At 46.7% G+C, this 20,243-nt stretch overlaps 5 protein-coding genes across 5 annotated transcripts; 3 read left to right on the forward strand and 2 right to left on the reverse strand.

Moving 5' to 3' along the window:
* Positions 1-5,408: 5,408 nt before the first annotated feature.
* On the forward strand, positions 5,409-5,896 carry K441DRAFT_659064 (uncharacterized protein; the record flags this gene model as incomplete). The annotated part of the gene is made up of 2 exons (XM_067648459.1): positions 5,409-5,598; positions 5,653-5,896. Coding segments are annotated over exons 1-2 (244 nt in total), but the record flags the coding sequence as incomplete, so codon positions are not given.
* A 573-nt stretch (positions 5,897-6,469) lies between these two features.
* On the reverse strand, positions 6,470-7,139 carry K441DRAFT_659065 (uncharacterized protein; the record flags this gene model as incomplete). The annotated part of the gene is made up of 1 exon (XM_067648460.1): positions 6,470-7,139. A coding segment is annotated over exon 1 (245 nt), but the record flags the coding sequence as incomplete, so codon positions are not given.
* A 5,508-nt stretch (positions 7,140-12,647) lies between these two features.
* Positions 12,648-13,355, forward strand: K441DRAFT_85331 (uncharacterized protein). The gene has a single exon (XM_067654490.1). The coding sequence runs from the start codon at positions 12,912-12,914 to the stop codon at positions 13,290-13,292; it is 381 nt and encodes a 126-aa protein (XP_067504574.1). The 5' UTR covers positions 12,648-12,911; the 3' UTR covers positions 13,293-13,355.
* Positions 13,356-13,894: 539 nt separating this feature from the next.
* On the forward strand, positions 13,895-15,157 carry K441DRAFT_635379 (Arp2/3 complex 16 kDa subunit ARPC5). The gene is made up of 4 exons (XM_067646431.1): positions 13,895-14,150; positions 14,347-14,474; positions 14,633-14,777; positions 15,021-15,157. The coding sequence occupies exons 1-4, from the start codon at positions 13,926-13,928 to the stop codon at positions 15,081-15,083; spliced, it is 561 nt and encodes a 186-aa protein (XP_067504575.1). The 5' UTR covers positions 13,895-13,925; the 3' UTR covers positions 15,084-15,157.
* A 907-nt stretch (positions 15,158-16,064) lies between these two features.
* Positions 16,065-16,935, reverse strand: K441DRAFT_635387 (uncharacterized protein; the record flags this gene model as incomplete). Its single annotated transcript, XM_067646432.1, has 3 exons — positions 16,065-16,140; positions 16,196-16,607; positions 16,767-16,935. Coding segments are annotated over 3 exons (657 nt in total), but the record flags the coding sequence as incomplete, so codon positions are not given.
* Positions 16,936-20,243: the final 3,308 nt, after the last annotated feature.

The following is a 20,243-nucleotide window of genomic DNA, read 5'->3' on the forward strand; positions in this document are numbered from 1 at the left end:
ACACACGCTCGCGTTAGCGTTGTTATTCCTTAAATCCCTCTATTCTCCCATCGCTGTACTTTGGTTCACTCACAACCAATACAAGCATAAGGACAGCTTGAGTCCTGGAACGCAGGATCCGTATAGCTCCGCCGATACACAAACTCAAAATTTCTAAAAACATAACCCACCCTCAACACAGGAGTCGTTACCAAAGCAACGTAAACTGAAATATGCCGTATAATTACAAGCGTACCCTTCTATGCCGACAATCTGTGCATCGGGGATGTAGCAGACATCTCTTGTTTGAGCGAAAGAACTACGGCCAGAATCCAGATGGTAACACTTGGCAGTAGCGTAGCATTTATATCCTGACCAGTGCAATGGGGGTCGTTTTATCAACGTGTTTCCAGTCAAATTCAATTTCCACTAGTGCTCCCCTCCAAATCTCAGGTATTCTTGTCCCCCTTTTAAATTATTGTCCGCTTCCACAAGCATTTAAGTCTTTGTATTAAGGTGGAAGCTATACTTCATAGAACTGACATTAAGCTATGCGTACCGGCTCATTGAAGTCCGGCCGAATATTGCAATGCCGTAAATCATGTATATAGTCCCTTCGTGCATTATAGTTACTGTACATAACGTTTTCGGTGTAATAAATAAACTTTTTATGGTTTTACGATTTATACTCCATTCAGCTGCAACTCCGCAACCGTATTATACCCTATTCTAGCCATGGAATAGCTAGCGCCAACCATATAACACATAAAGGAGCTATGGCTAATTCTTGAACATTTGATCGATACTTTTGTTGTTATTAAGAATATAAAGAGAATCTGATATTTATCGCCGTAGGCGATGTAAGGGGAGTTTGCAAAACTTATTATACTATTAAAGGGTGCTCCAGACGCTTTAATGCCTTCTGCTCACTATGCATTACCTTCATCAAGTGTAGACCAAATGTATCGATCCTTACCTTATGGACGCCATCCAAACCCTCACCGTAACTGTTGAGAAACCAATACTAGACTTTATAGAAGACGTACAAAATTCTGATATTATTTTAAAGGCTGGAGAAACTCCCAGAAGCTTGAAAGCTAGGGTATTAGAAGGCTTAATCGACACTGATAGCCGCAAAGAAGGCTAAGAAAGTAAGAGCTGTGACTACAACTTAATTACAACCAACCCAAATCTTACTGGACATCTAAAATCTATATGGGGTGATGGCCTAAGAGCTAGGCTGACAAGGAATGCTAATTGACAGTAGCCTAAGTATGGATTCGGCACGGAGAAATTCCTCAGTAAACGCAAATCCCTAGAGAATCAAGCCGCGCAGTACATTATCCTCAACACCTTAGTAATAAGAGCCATTGGCGACTTGAAGCAGCAATTCGACTAACAGCCACGAGCTTTAGACGCATCTATAACCTCTCCCGCAATAACTACCTTAATAGCACTTCTAACTATAAAGGACCAGAAGGCTAGTTTGCAGTTATAAGAGCCTAATGTTTAATAAATTAACTAGCCTCTACTTTTGTAGGAGAGCTAAAGACAGCAAACGTTCTTGCATTGATATAAATTAATTTTACTAATCGGCTATGTATAGATGTATTGACCCCTGTGGCAATAGACTTCTACAGGGCCTTGTTTTTATAAACCAACTTCTACGATGTCTACGGTTAATCTATTATATGATAATTGATTTTCATCATACCCTATAAAGGATTATGTCACCGCGAATCTTGATCTACTTTCATGTTGTACTGAAGTTTATAGCGTGGGCCCCAACCCTCCTTTAAAACAATATCAACTTTAAAGACGCGCTTGGTCGCACTAGCAGCTTACCGTTTACATAGTTCAGCCATTGGCGGGCATATAAGAGCTATTAAATTTTATTTCAGACTTCGTTATATCGCTAACAATTAGTAGGCGTTTAAAGGGTCTCCGAAAAGCTCCTTTGAAAACTATCGCCGGGGAGCAGTATATACTGAATTTTCGATATCGACTTTGGATGTAGTTCACGAGTAGATTGTTTTGAAGACTAGGTTGGCTTGGACAGTATTTTCTGGCGTCAAACTTATAATGTCGATGGTCATTTTGGCTTAACAGCCAAGGAAACTCGAATCAACTAGTAGGAGTAAGGAATCCTAGTATCTCCCAGCATCTATACGTACCCGGTTCAATAAAGGGTCTGCAAGGAGTTTCGGCATAGTCTTGGCCGGCGCAACCCAGATTGATCTCTAATGGCGCAGTCCGCATCGGTAGTATTTGTCGTCCCGGCCTTAGGTTAAGGGAATATAATTGTTATTTTGATGGGCTTCTGCAAGCTTATTGATTCTTGTCTGAATGCCGTATGCTAGAGACAACTTTTTTCTTAATATAGGGCTCGTTTCCGAATCTAAATACAGCCCCTCGGCCTTCCCGAGAATTATTAGTTTCAATCCTAAGCGTAGGCAAGAGCGCACCACCTCAACCACATAAAAACGCTTTCAATATCGTTTCATAAGATCCAACCTCCATTTGAACAATGAAGTGCGTATTTACCGCCTAGTGATTCCGAACTCCACTAGGCAGACTTGGCAACAAACAAGCTGTCGAGCCCGCTCTGACTATTACGAGCACCTTGCACATCGTCTCGAACCTTTAGAAGTGCCTTGCACGGGTGCACGTACCATATACTTATCCATACGGGTTTAACAGCTTGCTTATTACCAAGTCTGCCACTGGGAAGTTTGATAATTAACAGGATATCTATCGTTGACTAAAACAAACAGTGCTTTTATCAGTATTCAACATCAATACGAGGCCGTATTGAAGTTAATATTAAAGACGATTTTGTCATTAAACAGATTACTAAATATTGAATCCAGATTGCGTCTATGTAGAGCCTTAGTATAGTGATCTAATTATAATTAAGCTCCGTACGGCTAAACTATAATAACTCTCTCACTTCCGCTCTTACTACTATTGTTAACTTTGTGATCCTTGGCTTGGTGTAGTTGGTGGTGCCTTATTAGGCTCTCCTTATGTCGACCTGAATCAGGTTGTACTACTACCCTGTTTCAGATGTATTGTGTACTCCCAGTTTCCCCCCTATTGCCTGCACCTACACTATGTATATATAGCCTCTTTTTCTTCATAGATCAATATTTACATGAATCCTCCTTTCCTGACCTCATTCTTAGGTCGACGCCTTAATTTGCTAAATACTGCGTTCACCGCCATAAACCTCCCCTTAGCTATAATATTACTAAGCAGCCAACTCTTTAGGCACTCTATACGCTTAATATTTATACTTTTTGACTTTATATATATTTACCTAACAAATTTAAAATGCGCACGTATTGCTTAAAGGCTAGAGTTATCTACTAAGGCATTTATACAATTTTTTTACCTCCTTAACTCCAAAATCGTCAATATTCGATAACTTTCAGTATTGAACATATTGTATTGATATTGAATATTTTTAGAGTTAAGGTAGTAAAAATAGGGTAGATGCATTGGTAAATGACTCTCGGACCTCTTTAAAATACGTGCACATTTTAAATTTGTTAGGTAAACCTACAGAAAGTAAAATTACCAAACATTAAATTAGATCTTGCAAGTTATCGCGCTTAACATCGTTAGTTTTGCACCCTCCCGGAGCTCCCCCCCCGCCCCCACACTCTACCTCTAATCAACACCATGCCTCCCTCATCTATTAACGTAATTAAGGACGATAATACATCCTATCCTATTTCTAAGCCTAATTCTAATCGGTTTACCCAACTCTAGCGGCGACGACAACGCGTCGAGCGACTCTACACCAAATACACTACCCCAAAGTCGCCAGTTAGCTACTTCTACGTGGCAGCTTACCCGCGATCCTAGGGAGGACTAATATTAAACGTACTGAGTGCTTAAAGAGCTAGCTACTAAGTAATATCATTACTAGAGGGAGGCTTATGGCGACGGATGTGATATAAGAGGTTTCGGAGGCCTTGGCAGAATCTAGAGAGCAGCCAACATCTACTACACCACGCCAAGGATCACGAAGGTGACGATAGTGGTAAGAGAGCAGTCGCGAGAGAGTAGCTATTTTGAAGCTCTACCAAAGCCTAGGGGCGTGAAGCCTACTTTTAATTAAAACACTCTGCCAAGACTGTAATATATTCAATATTCAATATCAATATCAATACGGCCTTACACTGATATTGAATATTAATAAAAGCGCTGCTCGTTTTTAGGTGATAATTTCCACAGGTAAATCATATTTAGACCGCAAGAACATAAGTAGCCGCACGATAAGTCGTAAAACAAACCGAAAGCCAGCTTAAAAAGATTGGTTAGCAGGAGAAAATTTAGTTGGACCAGTCTACGCTGCCGTCGTCAACGCCGCCACGCCAGTTGGAGGCGCAGACAAAATATTCCCAACCTGCTTGCACAAGCCCGCGTCACTCTTGAGTGACGGGTAATCCGATATACCAGCCATGGACGTAAACGCAACGCACGAGTTGAACGGATCATCAAAGCTCTGCGGCACCCAATACGTGCTCGGATAGCAGGGACGGCTCGCCTAGTCGCTGCCCGCCAGATTATCGAAGTCAGAGGTAAAAGACTCGCAGCGGAGATAATTGCGAGCGCGGTTTTACAAGCGAGGATATAAGCTTTGCAGTGTGGGGAAATGAACGAGCGACTTAATTGTAAATGCAGCTCTAGTCTCTATATATAGACGAGGTAGGTGGCAAGAGGCTGACGACGACGATCCACAATCTCCACTGTAGACAGCGCCACTCAGTCGGTGATAGGTAATAGAAATAGGTAATGGAAATAAGTAGTGAGACATGCGATGGCAAGAAATAGGGTGGTAAGTCATAAGGTAGCGCAAGCTTTGGTACCGGTAGTCGGTTACAGAGGAAGTTAGTATCCGTGATCGCAGTTACAGTTATTAAAGGTTGTTTCGCCAAGGTCTATACATTGCTGGCAGGCGACGCTGGCGCAGTCTACGGTGGACTGCGGATGGTTATGGTCTAGATAATATTAGTGGGAAGAAGAGATACTACTAGCAGGCCTTGGTCAGACTTGCTATTAAGCAAGCTGGCTTGACAGCTTGCTTGGCTTGCTTGATTGGTAATCAAGCAAGCCAGCAAGCCGAAGGGCCTGATTTGGGCAAGCCAGCAAGCCAAAAGAGGGCCTGCTTGCTTGCTTGCTTGCCCGCTTGATAGGAAATATATATATATAATTTTGGTAGAGATCTGAAGTTTATGATAGATTTTGGTGTTGTAGATGAACGATTTTGGATATTTCTGAGTATGCAAATAGAGCAAATAGGACTATTTAGGTAACACACTAGCCGCGTGGCTTAAAGCTCTATCGACGCGTCTGACGAATACGAAGCTTAGAAGACTCTGCCGCCACTACCAGACGATCACCCATTGGCGAACTACTCGGCCGAAGCTCGCATGGATGGCTCTTGATATATTAACTATACTGGCTATAAGCGACGACTGCGAACGGGCGTTCGGTGAAGCTGGTGATCTACCAGAACCGCGTCTCTTGAAGCTTCGCCCTAATATTATTGCTGCTTTGCAGTATAATCGCAGCTATTTAAGAATAGGCTTCAAGGATCTTGTAGATAAGGTAATAAGTTCACCGGGATTAGTATAATTAGTAGCTAACCGTTGGAGTTAACAGCAGGATCTTCCTACCAACCAAAGCCTTCCTAGCGAAACCTTCCTCACCACCATGCCAAGCCTTGCGATAGACATCCTCAGCCACGCGAACTTCCTCATTACGTTATCTCTATGCTATCTTATATTTTAATGACTATAAATCAGGGCTGCAGAGGAGCTTTTTGGCCAAATCGGTGGCTGGGGGGCTTAATTTTGTATATTACTCCAAAATATCTATAAAATTAAGCAAGCCTTCAAGCAAGCCAAGCAAGCCGACTGTTTCGACCTATCAAGCCAAGCAAGCCAGCTTCAGGTGCGAAAAGTTTCAAGCCAGCAAGCTAAGGCTTTCCGGCTTGGCTTGCTTGCTTAATAGCAAGTCTGGCCTTGGTAGGTGCACATATCACTATAAATAATATACATTCGGAGAATCTAGCATATTTATACGCGATGATGTCGCCCAGCTGAACTTGAACTGGACCGATGTAGCAGAGGAGATATAGAACTGATATTTTGAAATCATTCTTAGAGAGTAGTATTACGGGTTACTATAAAGTAGGAAGAAGTCCACGGTAGAGAAAGAATACGTAGAAAAAACGTTCGCGTAGAGATAAATACTGCAGAAGCGCATGCAGAATGGAATTTTGCTTCGCTACCCGTCTTAAAATCTGAATATTGTAATATTTTTACCTAGAACTAGCTCGCAATCTCGAACCTTCTAGGGCTTGAAAGAAATACAAAGTATCAGCTGCGTCCCCCGGAGTCAGGACCTCCAGTACAGCCGAAGCCTATCATTATATAAATGCTTGTTTGCCTTAAGCTTTTTGAAGCCTTCCAATAAGCCACCCGACGCATCAGTCATATGTGGCGCAAAGAGTTGTCCAGTCATGATGATTCTGATTCTGCAGCTGAGCTAAAATGCATGGCTCCTGGTTGTCGTTCAGGGGAAGCGAGGCGAGACCTTCAGCCTTGCGGCGAAGCACGAGATCCAGATTCGCTGCCAGCAGATCAGCGCGGCAACGCGGTATCGCCGCATGTTTTAGCTGATACCCGAGGCGCACTGCACTCCTTTTCAGTTTGGCTTGTCGCTGTAGGAGCACCATTTGGGCCAGGTCTGCTGCTGTTTCAAGCTAGAACATGTAGGGTCGAATGAAGCTCGAAGCCTCCAGGCGCCGTCGATTTCTGTCATCGCCCTTCATTTCCTAGTTGATAAGTTAACTCTTGGCACCTTTCTCAGCTCTAAAGGAGAGCGAATAAAGTATATAGTTTGAACATTGTCGTTAGGCTCCAATGTTGGGGGTCGTAGTAACGGCAAAGTAAATTGCTTTTCGTAACGCCACTTTGTCGCATGTGAACGGGATGGGACCTGGCGTTCTCCGAATAATATTCCTATCTCTCCACTTCGCTATTAGAGATCGAGGAACGTAATGTGCTCTTTTATCGAGGATGCCTAGATCTAGATATGAATTTTATTGATTGTGGCGAAGGTGGAGAGTGGGTGGTCTTAAAAAGGGACGCGCAAGGAATTTTTAGTTTGAGCGATTGAGATCGGTCAAAGAGTTGCGAATAACTCACAGTAAGCTTTCTCTACCGTTTAAGTTTCGTAGAACAAAAGCTAGAGGTGTTGAGTAATAAGTTCATGCAAATTTCTTGGGCACTAACCCCTGTAGCCCTGCGAGCGACGCTTTATCTTGACTACTAAATCCCCCTACGTGGGGTGGGTAAGGAGAGCGCGCGCTCGGGATTCGGTTACGTCGATCGGTAGAGCCTAAGGCTCTGATGGGGTATTCGCACTCTAAGTAAGGCGTTAGTCTCCCGGTACGTGGTTCCTCGCCGGGGTTACTATAATTTTAGACCGCTGCATAAGGCTATAAAGGTTAAATATGGCTAAATTAGTATATAAATAAACCAATACTTAATACTTTATATCAGGTGACGGTACAGTGGATAGCTATATATAGCTGCGAGATGCATGCGACCCACATACGAGCCACGTGCTTTGCACGTGACGCCCCTTTTCCTTCAGGATTCGCCTCGTGGTTCTTCAGAACCTATTAATATATCTTATCGTTCTATTAATTAGACTCCCTATCTATCACGTGCCTTATACCTCAATTAAAAGCTATTTATATTTTTTAATACGCGTTAATTAAGCGCGTTAAGTAATTTTAAATGGTTTTTTATATTAATTTAAGCTTCAATAAAGTTTTCAACGTTTTGTTTTAAATTAAGATTAAACAAGTATAAAATAATTTAAACCTTAAACACTATATATTAATAAAAGAAAAAGGCTTTATTATACTATAATTTAAAACAAGTATTATAACTTTAGAAAGAAAGTTTTTTAAAAACTACTTTAGATTTAAGTTTTAGAGCTTAAGCCCTAGCATTCTACTATACTACTTCCTACTAGCTCTATATACTAATTTGGGTGTAGACGAAGTAAACTTAGATGGTAGCCGCGAGCGCGCATAGGGGGGGACACCGAAGCTCGTACAAGCTGCAATACTTCAATGATCGCATTTTCGTGTTCGTGTTGGGAAACCAATGTCTTGGTACTGTATCGCGAGTCGTTCGCTCTGCCTAAAGGCAACCGTGGATGGCTGCAACTTGGTTACCACAGAACCATGATTCGCGCATGTCAGCTTGGATGTCACTGTAAAAAGTATCTTACGCACGGAGCATCTTCAAACAACGCTTCCTGAAGCATTGCGGTTGCCTTATTCGGGCGGGACCGCCACAAAATTTTCTTGGAACGGTCATCACCCCACAATCATAGGCTTGTCAGCCAGATGGCGCATATTGAAGGCTCGATCCCTCCTTCACTTGTGATTTTGTTGACATGTAGCGAGTGTGACTTATATTGATGCAAGCTGACCCGGAGTCCGTCCTGTAAACTCACAAATCGACAATCTTACCTTGTAATAGACGGATTTCGGAATCATTGTAAAGTGCTTACGTCGCTCGATCAAGAAGTTGAAGCCGTCGATTGAGCCTTGATTAACGCCAGGTGGCTTGACGCTGTCGTGTACCTGCTCGTCGATCCGCATAAAGTCATTCATAAAAAGCCTCTCTACAAGGGACCCCTACACCTGCATAAGAAGTGTAACGAAGGCTTATAATACTTCGCGAAGTAAGCCTGTATTCTAAACCTGTGTTACTGTTGCTTATATACTATTGATCGTCGCGATCGATCGACGGTAGGGAGACTCAACGTCTTGGCGGGTCCTTATTATTGCTCTCATTTTCCTCACGATCGTCCTTTTGTTACTCCAGCAAGCTCGATGTAAGAGAGCCTTATTGTACAATTTTAAAACTTCGTATTTTACAACGCTCGGCGCCAGGTCGCGCATGGAGTCAAGCATTGCTTCCCTGTCCAGTCTTTCACCCAAATCGACGTCATCCAAGCCGTATTCGGACTACCTGCAGGCCTTCTAAATTAGCTGCAGACAGCGCAAGGAAATCCACGAAATCCGTCTAATGCTACTGTTTGAGGCGAGCTCCATAGTAACCCATGTTGAAAAGTTCCCGTCTCCGAACTTCTTACTCTCCCATGCAACGGTAGCGTCCTACCATCAAGTGATCCGTGCAGTGGCAAAATAATAATTGGGCATTCTAACTTAATTCGATTGGTTCCACTGGGCTGAATCTTATCGATAACGGTAGGATGAATTGTACCGTTGCAAGGGGTACTCGAGATGACGCAGTATTCCGTTAGTTGGTAGATTTCACGATCCTGCAATGCGCGCGCGCCCTTCTGGAGCCGGGGGCGAACCGGGAAAAGAGTTTTCAGCTTGATCCAACGAAGGAATGCTAGCCCACCCTACCTAGCTTGGCTGTTCTTGCGACACACGACTCCCAGTATCCAGTCTAATGCCTAAGTTCGTGTTGAGAAGGGTGTTGGCTGTGTCTGTAGATCGTGGGAGCAAGAAGGGCAGGAGAATGGCAGTAGGAGGCGATCCGACTCAAAGCACAATAAACTTCACACGACGGTGTTGAGGGGTCAGATACAGATCGTCGAGATCGGCAGGGCGTTCCCAAAGAAACATCTAGCAATGTTACTATTGGCAGTGCTCAACAGCTATACCGGGCAGAGAGAGAGGAACCGCAGAGGTTGTGAAACGTTGTGAACCCCCTGGCAGTTCCTTTTGCGGAGAGCTTGATCAACCGGCTAATCGAACAATTCTGTAACCGGGTCGGCTGTAGTGAACACAAGGATTCTCGTACTCTGTTCACCCGTCAGAAGAGGAAGGGAGTGCTGAAAGCATCCTTCGCCGTCAGGCCCCCAGGAGGAGACCGATCTTCAAAGAGAAGGCCGTAACATTACTGCGACTGCAACAATCATAACCCCCTTTCCACAGGGCGTAGCTTCAATGCCATCTCCACGTGTCAGCAGGGTATCGATCGCAGCAGAATCCCTGCATCGCTTCCACCGGAGTGGGAACCCGATGCAGGAGTGCCGCTGCAGCTAAACAAGCCCAAAAACGTTCGCCCACTTTCCCAGTCTAGCCGCTGCCAAAATTCCAACAAAAATGCTGTTTTGTGGAGACATTTATTTTCAACAACATTGACAGCGAAAGTGCATGAAGGTCTGACAAGCCACGGAATTTGAACTGGCCTCTAGGATGTCTTTGCGACGTTTTTGTGCCTGGTCGGTACGCGTCAGGGCGGCAAAATCCCTCAATCTTGCAAGGTTGGTACGGAACGCGGCACTTTGTCGATTGGATACTGTCGCCACGCGATTCGGTGGCTGAGATGGGTGAGTCGCAACTTTGCCATCCGCGCTCCTATCGTGGAGGCTGAAATAAGGGTATGGATTTTGCCATAACGCTCTCGTATAGGTATGTCTCAGTCTGCCTTTCCCCGCCCCTGTCAAAATCTCCTCAGCTGAAAGAGAGCCGACGGGAGGCTGGTGCGCATCATGAGTCGAAAGCGCGCATGTCTAAATTGGCGCCCGTTTTTAATTCATTCTGGCAAATTGTAGAGTCAGCAAACTAGGCTGCATCCCTTTTGAAACGTCTGACTCTTTCAAACACGCGCAGGACATTGGGCAGTCTATTCTTAAAATGTGACGCACTGTTAAGGGTATTGCTGAGAATCGTTGTGCGCCGAACCAGGTAGAAATCCTGAACCGCGCGGGAGGCGTGCAGGCCCATGCCGCCGGCTGTTTGTCTATGTTTCTAAATGCGACAGGTTTGAGATGAAGCGGCGAAGGGTTTATTCCACGGCTCTACAGAGGGAACAAAGACGCACAGCTGTCCACATCGCAGACTTATCCGACTCATCCCTTTATGAGACGGCTGGGTGCTGGTTTGCAAGCTTGTGAGCAGTCAACTGCATGAGCCCCGGACCTGATCAGTCGCGCGTTTGTTACTCCATCTTAGGCGCACATGCAAAAATCGACTTGGGCGCGCATCCTAGCGCCCAGGTGCCAGGTAGCAGAGTGCTGATCAAACGAATGCATCAGGATTTCTAGAGGTCTTCCAGAAGGATAATAGCCAAGCGAATTAAAGCGACGCACAGCGCGAGTAAGTACAATGTGCCGCCCCTCGGCTATGCTTGGTCACTTTTCCAGAAGCAAGTCGGCTCGCCGCACGAAGCAGGGTGGACGTGCTCAGCAACGTCGCAGCGCTGGCGGAGGTTGCCTTTAGTCGATATGCGCAGGCCGCATTGCACTCGGATGCTTGGATGGGTCACCGAAATAGTGGAACAGTAAAATGGCAGGGCGAGTGGTGAGGGAGAGCTCAGATCCCACGTGGATAAGAAGCCTATCGACGAGGGGGGAGCTTTTTCAGGAAAAGGAACGAGGTGGCGCGGTGCATGGATGCCAGAGAGATACAGTCCGCCAAAAGCAAAAAGCAACTTCTGACTCCGTTCCCAAGAGCTGGGACGACTGTGAGCGTACCAGCTACTTGGGCGACGGATGGTGGATATGCAGCGTGGATTCATCGGGGAGCCCTCCCGCAGCTTGGAGGCTGCTTCTAGTGATTCTGGCGGCCTTCTAGGAAGCGCGCCAGCGAGTCAACTAGTACCTGGTGGGCACGGCCAGGCACAGGGATACACAGGAAGGCCGCGCTAGGGCGCTGGACGGCTCCGTGGCTCGCTCTAGAGGGCACAGAAGGGAGGTTACCCAGACGCTGACACGGTCTCATCTAAGCCAACTGCGTGTGTCATATGCGTTGCTTTGTCGCCATGGCCGCGCGCTGGGGCGAAGGAGCACGATGGGGATGTGATAGCATGTCGCCGGCAAAGGCCGAATGGGCGAGTTGCATACAGGCAGGTGGGAAAAGACGTTAGACACGGCAAATAAATGTGTGTGGGCTTTGAGCGATACGGCCTCTTAGCGTGTGCGGCTTTGCGGCAGCTCTTGGGCTGGCGCAGGTACGGGCTCCGATGGGCAGTCGAGCCAGGGGCAACCTTTCAGGTGGGAGCTGTGCCGTCGATCCCCTTGCCAGCAACTCAGAAATTATTTGCGCCAGCCTGCAGGGTTGGGTTGAAACAGCCCCGTCGGCACGTCATGCTGCTTGCGCTTGATACCCGAGAGATTCATTTAATTGTCTCGGGCCAAAGTAGCCCCTTATTAAGGGTCTATATAGCCCACCGCAAAAGCATACTCTCTCTTGTGCTTCACGCCATCACATCCCCTCTCTACCTTCGTAAAGACTACCAGGCTGTAGTCTTTCTGGCAACACGAAACTATTTGCTGAGCTAGCTAGCCCACCGCTCCATACGACTTATACCTGGTCTGCCGTGATCTTCCAGCGACATTCCGCAGACGCCTCTCTAGTCGCCGACTCTTCCTGCACCAACTGCCACGCGCCGTACTCGGTCCCTGACACTATTTCCACCTGGTGCCTATTGTTGTACTTTTGTATGAGTCAATATTCCAGCCTGTTGGTAAGCTGACAGCATTGCGAGTGAGCAACCCAACTGACTTCTATAAAGGCACACGCTTTCCTCAACTTCAACATGATACTCCGGGATCCAGTATCGAACAATATGGGCCGCGGTGCTTACGACACGACAGGCACACCGAAGCCTCCACCGCCGTCGCCGCCGAAGCGCCGGTAGCCACTTTGACAGCTACCACGCCCCCTCAACGCTTAGCCGCTGTGGCCATAGTTCCTTTTTGCTTCGCAGGCTTTCCTCGCCGCCAGAGTCGCAATGGCGAATTCTGCCTTCCAATCGCAAGTTCCACAGCTGTCTTTGGTGTTCCGTTGAGAACAGAGGGATGATATTTGGCGCGTCGTAAGTTCCAGCAAGCACCGGCTCACAGCACCTTGCATGGACCGACTGACTAACCAATGCCCTTTGCAGCCCGACTCCTACAACACACTAGCCTGCTCATCCACCAACTCATCACAATCCTACGCACCTTCCGCATCTTTCTCACCGGCTATTCTCGCGATTACGCCTTTTAATAATCAGCGACTCGTTTTTTTCGTCAGCGCATGTCTAATACTCTTGTCCTGTGTTTTCCAGAAGCGAATTTTTTTCTGCCATCGATCACCACTGTATCACCACTCTTCTGCGACTATCGAAGCGATGTTTCTCCTTGCTTTCCAACAGCTCTCTAGCGACAACATTTCCTTTGCAAAAGTTCATTTGGCGTTAATAGATCAGGGCGGCTCATGGATACCAAAAATTGGGGCTTTTTTAGGATAGCGTTGGGTAGAATTCTTCTCGCCTGCAGTTCATTCTGCACACAGGGCGTGGATCATCTGTACTATAGCTCGGCAGGCTGGCGATGGAGTTCTGCGTCGGGCTCATGAACGCAAGACGCATTTTCATTCATTGGGCGGCCATCAGATTAAGCGGTGACGGTATTGCTCGCTTGGTCACTTTTTCGGAGCTGGGGGTGCTTGGTCTGGGTCCGTGTATCGTTAGACGCTGCTGGGAGGGAAAATAGACTATCACTGTAATCACAATTAGACTTACTTTCTTTATACACTTATTGGCCTGAACCTTGGAATGTTTATCCCGCCACAACGGCGCCGTGGTACAAGGCGTTGTGGAACTACTCCCGCTGCAGGCTTTATAGGCCGTGATAATGCCCTGCAGCCCATCCACCTATTCTTTAATGGAATCCCTGGCCCTTGCTTGTGTAACTAGGAGTACTTTCCAAGACATCTCACACGGAGCTTGGCGGACTTAGGGACCCCCACGGAACTAACGCGGCCTGCAACCTCACCACTACCGACGCAGCCACCCACCACTCATCCACGCTCCTTGCTGATCGCAACCGACCACTTTTCCTTCGACGACGACCTTGCACTAATATAGCGGAGACAAGCCACAATGGCGGCGGTAAACTGGCGTACAATCAACATCGACGCTCTCGATCCAGACTCCCCCGCCAACTTCGACCTCTCCACGCTCACGCCAGCCGTCGCACCCGTGTCCACTGCCGATGTACAGAGTCTCGCGGGCCAGATACGGCAACTACTTAGAGGAGGTGATAGTGAGGGTGCATTAAGAGGGGCACTAGAGAACCCGCCATATGGGGCTGATGAGAGAGGAAAGGTTGGTGCAATCACTCACGCCAGGTCTTGTTTGCGATCCATATCAGCGGGAGACTATCGAATGTCTCTCCGGATCTGGGCCTTTTGAGGTCGGTCGCAGCTGAGCTCTCGGACGAAATTCCAATGGTGTGGAAACATGACGCACAGAAACATGAGAAGCTGAAGCAGGGCTGACTGTATGTTCCACCGTTCAATAGGATGTACATCTAGCCGCAGTCATCGAGATCCTCCAGTCTATTAGACAGTCAGACATGTCACCAATCCTCAGTCGGATATATCAGTCGGAGGGTGGAACCGAGGCTCTGGACGTGCTGATGAAATATGTGTACGCACCCCCCACTTAGCATATCGCAAGTCCCATATGACCCTTGCTATACCGCTATTTGAGCCCCAAAAATCTTCTCATGGCTCCTCTGGGCATAGTACATAGGCAATTGGACTTCCCACAAAGACCTTCCCGCTGACATAGGCTTTTCTCAATAGTTACAAAGGCATGGCCCAATCAAGTCCCGCACCACCAGCAAAACATATCACACCACAAGCAACAGGCTTCTCACAGATTCATTCGCGGGGCACGGGAGAAGGAGGTAGTCAGGCAATGAGTGTTCTGCTGAGCTGGCATGAGAAGGTATATATTAGTCTATTTCCTATTAGGTTGCTCTTTCCAATTTTGGCCAAGTATAAGGACGCGCCTTTAAGGATACATGACATCTTATCGCATTGGAAGTTCTTATCCTTTATTCAATTTGACCGCTTGCTCTTCCCAACGTCAGCCTTACATACACATGCATGCTGTAGTATGCTATCTCCCTTGTTGATCTGTTGTTCCGCACATAAGATTACCTCAGCTAACGCAACCATCGAAAACTAGGTCGTGGAAATTGCAGGCGCTGGGTGCATCGTCAGAGTGATGACGGATCGACGGACAGTTTGAGTGAATGCTCACGATGACTCATACGTAGGTCATGGCAAGCCTCATGTTCACAGCTATCCCGTGCATCCCCCCCCTAAAAAAAAGAAAACCGATTGGCAAAAACAAAGCATGGCTTTTGATATCGCATGCTTATCCTTGTCACGTAACCCTGTCAATCTTCAGCCGCACAGGCTCATGTGAGGCCTCGGATGTTTGCTTCTCATAGTGAGATAATTCCCTCCCGTCTGCCGCGCTGGTTTATCCCGTACCTGCTCAAGCCAACCGAGCTTCACTTGAACCTTGCGAAGCTAACTCCGTTGACCTTATAAAGCAGCGGGGGAAGCGGCCGAGATTTTGTCACTCATCTGGTAACACTGATTTCGGCCCCACTTCCACACTTCCACACTTCCACGTCACTGCGAGTTGCGTGAATTTACCCGCGAAACAGAAAGAAACAGGAGTCAGCACCGCGACTTCTCCCGTCATTACTATCATTTTTATCTTCTATATTATCCCTGTGCACGGCTCCAAAAACTCGTAATCCATGATCCTGAAACCCCACCCATTCCCGTCCATGTATTATCCTAGGTATCGGGCACTGTTGAAAAAGGAAGCTTAGACAATAAACCCGGTACGCCATGCGCTGATGCAGGAACCCAAACCCAATCCGCCTTACCCAAAGCCGGTCCCGATTCCCTGGCTAGCGTGGTAACGAGGTTGCGCGTGTCGCAAGTTGGGAGGTCGGTCAGGGAACCACCTCGGAGCGTGACTGCCGACCTCCGGGATCACCGTAACAGTATTTCAACGATGCATTTTTCCACACTTCCTCACTCTTTACACGCCTTCATATTTTGTGTCTGGTCCATCTTGCCTGCCCATACCAGCAGCTTGGTTGCCTGCATGACTCTGCACCGGGGTTGGCTCGGCGGGCATTTGAGCTGTGTTTCTGGGTATCGGGCTCGGATCGGTCGATTCTTCTTCAATGTCTTTCTGTGTAGAACCCTCCGCGTTGCGGGCGTGGGTGGATTTCGGGCCGTACGTCTCATTGTGGTTGTAGGACATCCACAGGAGAATGGCACTGGAACAGGTCAGTATGTCGATTTCAACAAATATGATAGAGGTGGTAGACAGACCTTGCAACCGTCGCGACAAAACCAGGCCAGATGAACACCACGCTCGCAATCGCGCGTCCGTTATTCCTATACCGTAGTGGACTACCACCGTACTGAATCAATAGTCTCCGTGCCGTCGCTGCATCGGTGCCGGACACCCAGGCATGGTGCGTTGCGACGATGATGGTGAGGGTCAGAGCGCTGGAGAGCGCCATGGTGGCGGCGATGATGGCGCAGATTCGCCAGGCGAGCTTCACGGAGGGTGATTCATGGCGTTCGGGCCAGAACAAGTCGAAGAAGAAGCCCGCGCCGAAGATGGTCGCCACGAATATACCGACGAATATATTGTACGATGCTGCGCCAATAAAATCATTATTGTGCACACTGGCGCCCGGCGAATGCTTTTCGACGAAGTCTTGCTGGTCGACATAGTCTAGAGGCAGAAAACGAGGTTAGTATCATATGCTCGGCGTGTCGATGGCTGTGTGTTTAGGGTATGGAAGGTGGGTCGGATAATGTAAACATCTCTTGCGTCTTTTTATGTGCTTTTGAGGGATATGAAAATTTAGACAGGAATGGAGTCTGAATATACCTGATAATGCTGCTGTGCCCAAAGATTCAGAGACCACGCAGGATATCATAGCAATCTGGTAAACGATGAATTTCGTTCGTCGCAAGTGATACTCGTTGTTCCACATGTACGAGTTCTTGAATTTTGACCATTTTATCTCTCTGAGGTCGAGACCCCATATTACTGCCATCTTTGCGGACCCCTGCGTTTTTCAGATGGATGCTGATAACGCCTAGACGAAGTAGTGTCTGGGCAAAGTCGTCGGAAGACTTGGCCTTTGGTGGGGCGGAAGCAGCGCGCCGAAAACGGTTAGTCTATGCAAGGAAAACACAAAGCAATTATTAACGTCCAACAGCGAAAGGACCGTTTCTTGCTGCACGAATTCTGTGTGTGAGGTTTATGGGTGGATTGTGGCAGGCAAAAAGGCGACAGCAGATCGAATATAAGGGAAGTCACGGATGGAACAGGTGATGGAAGGCGCAAATCGGCCACCAAGGCAGTTTCATGGGTTTATCATCCACCTAAGGCCGGCCCATGCCTCAGCTAAGCAGTGGATTTGTAAAGCATGGGTGTGCTTGGTTAGCAGCAGTGCCAAATCCAATGGTCGTAGGCTGGATGCGCTGGTATTTTGATCATTTCTACGTCAGTGGCGGCAAGTTTGGGCGCTAAGGCTGATGAGCGATCGCTAATCCTCCACGTTGAGTGCGCTCTTCGTCAAAGACAACAATCCCCCACCATGGAAGTCTTGTCCGACCTAACCATACTGTAATGCACCATAGAGGATGCAGCTGCTCCCGTGGTTCTTTGGATGTAGTTCACTCTATAGGGATTACTAGATCGAGATTTCACTTAACTCTTGCCTACCGACGTTGCTTGCTAATTGGAGAAGACTTTTGGTGATCACAAGGTGTGGTCTCACCCTTCAGGCATTCCCAGCGAGAATTTCCCATTGGCCTTGTAGATCTCTTCATGGAGATACCGAATTTATCCCCGCAATCCCTCATTCTCGCTCTAACCGCTTCGTACACGTAGCCAAAGCCATCATCATCAATGACTTTCCACTCCATAGTGGTTGGCAAGGTAAATCACCGAGGTGTCCCTGCTTTTGCTTTTAATTTAGCCTTGCGTGGTGGCTGCAGGGCAGCTCCGAGGAGCCCCAGTAACTTTCCTTATAACGTATCTTATTCAAGGGCAGAACACTTTCGGTCGCACCACCTAGATTGGAAAATTGTCAGGACGCGTTCCTTGCATAGTACCAACACTTTGTACTCCGGAGTCACGGGGATTGAAACTGTATAGTCAAAGCTGATCCCCGCATAACCACAGTACAATTGTCGATTCAGGTTGGATTTAGCCTATTACCCTATCCTTGTTCCTATTCCGGTTGTACTACTACTGCCCCCTGTTTTAGGTACATAACCCCCCCTTCCACGTGTATATATAGTCTCTTTTTCTTCGTAGTTTAAATATATAGGGTCCTCATTCTTTTCTTATAATTGGTGCACGGACTACCGATCGACAACAATTAATCATTGCAAGCTTGACAACCTAGGCGCGACGTATCTAATTGTTGCCAGACAGCTTATGCTTCAGATTGGCTTCCAATTCCCTTCAAAAGGCTCAATATGCCTAACCTATAGCCCTAGAGTGGTTTAGTAGTTTTACTTAATTTGATATTTAGACTTGAGGGTTATGTGTTGGGGGAGAACCCGGATTTGACTGTATCGTTGTATCCTTATCTCTTGCTGAGGTTAACTAATTATGGCAAATCTCATAGCCGCCATCAACAACTTTGTTTTGCATGGACTTATGATACAACCGCTCTTGATGGATACCGCCAAGAGCGCCCTAAAACCTTTATCCGCAGCCGAAATGCTTTCTTTCAAATTTCTTTCAAATCTACCAAGCACGGTAAAAGAGGCTGCACACAGATCCTATGCTTGCACCAACTTTTTGCGGAGGATGAACAACTACGGAATATCATCTTGACGGTGAGCCAATCGTTACATAAAGAGTCCTGCCCCCGAATCCATCAAAGAAATACCACTGAGGGTTTTGAGCACACTTCACCACCAAAACGAAACCGGGAAAAAGGCCGAGGAAAGCCGACTAAATTCCTCCAAACCTTTCAAAATACACATTGGACAACTCAGAGTTAGCTCCTTGTATTCTACGTCTCGGTCAGCAGAGGAACCCTCTACGTTCCGCATCCTGTGGCTGCGAACGTAGGCCTGCTTTCAGGGCAGCTGAAGTATATACATCATACGCTCAAATTTTTCTTCAACCAGAGGCCCGTCTGCAAGGGCCCTGAAACGCCTTAGATGCTTGACGTGCTCTATCGAGGACCTTTAGGGTTAAAGCGAAACAGCGCTAAAACTCGACAGGTTGAGCACTTTTAAGGGGATGGATAAAGCGCTGAAGCTAAGATCAAATCGCCGGTACTTTCAAGAAGAGAAGTCATGCGATTTCAAAGACAAGCAGCGAGACATGAAAAGGAAATATCGGTAATTTAGAGGTAGAGAGTGTAGTGTTAAAATTTCAAAGGAGAATTCTGAAACGTGAAATTGGAGATTAAAAGTCTCACCTTTTTATAGGAATGTTAAATAGAAGCCTAATCTTGGACTAATTACTTGGAATCTTTACCGGAGAATTTGGAATAATCGTCTGATGCGAGTTTTCTTCAAACTCCCTAGAACTCCTAGACCATTATGTGGAGGTATTAAAGGTTTAAGAAAGTCTATTGCATACTACTGTTGGTTGCAAAATATCGGTAAAAATCCGAGAGCGACACGGAACGCATCGCACCCCCCGTTAAAATAGTGTATCCCTGTAGCTTTATTAATGCAGCTTTATATTTTATTAACAGAGGCCCATTTTATAGTTCTATCTTAGGGTTATAAAATAAGCCTTTATATAAGGTAGTTTATAAAGGCTATAAAACTTAAATTAGGCTTTATAGGTGACGGAGTCCGCGACCCGAAGTCTCGAAGTCCGCACCAGCCTTATATGTACCTGGCAGTTACTCGCTTACCTTCTTGGGTATGTCTGGTCCGGGTGGCGTAGATCCTTGCACCTTACACTTCTCTTCTCTTAAAAACTAGCACCTTTATAGCCCTACTAATATAACTTTATATTTTACAAATAAGCCTTTATATATATCAATTAGGGCCGTTGTGGGGGTGTATTATTTTAATGGGGAGGTGATGCACATCACTGTGGCTCTGCGTAAACGACAGTATTATTCTCAGGCATAGCGCGCTGTTTGCTCGAACCTCGTCCTGCCGTCTTCACACTGCTCGAGCAATGTTCGCTCATTCTTAGTTACATTTTCATCCCCCTATCCTTAAATAGACTGCGGCTCTTAAGGCCGCTGCGGTTACCGTGGTTGTTTTTTTCTCAGCATTTTAGATGAAGTTGCTCGGTGTGGCCCAATTTGAAGTGGTCACAGCCACAAGAGCGGTGTAGGCCCACATTTTCCCCATCTTTCACGCCGTACAT

The sequence above is a fragment of the Cenococcum geophilum genome (genome assembly GCF_001692895.1).
Source record: "Cenococcum geophilum 1.58 unplaced genomic scaffold K441scaffold_18, whole genome shotgun sequence".
NCBI lineage: Eukaryota > Fungi > Ascomycota > Dothideomycetes > Gloniales > Gloniaceae > Cenococcum > Cenococcum geophilum.

Bases quoted from the DNA above. Each gene is read 5' to 3' on its own strand.
- K441DRAFT_85331 (XM_067654490.1), top strand. From the start codon at position 12,912: ATGGACCGACTGACTAACCAATGCCCTTTGCAGCCCGACTCCTACAAC.
- K441DRAFT_635379 (XM_067646431.1), top strand. From the start codon at position 13,926: ATGGCGGCGGTAAACTGGCGTACAATCAACATCGACGCTCTCGATCCA. The intron at 14,151-14,346 runs GTTGGTGCAATC...ACCGTTCAATAG, and splicing joins GGGCTGATGAGAGAGGAAAG to GATGTACATCTAGCCGCAGT. The intron at 14,475-14,632 runs GTACGCACCCCC...TTTTCTCAATAG, and splicing joins GACGTGCTGATGAAATATGT to TTACAAAGGCATGGCCCAAT.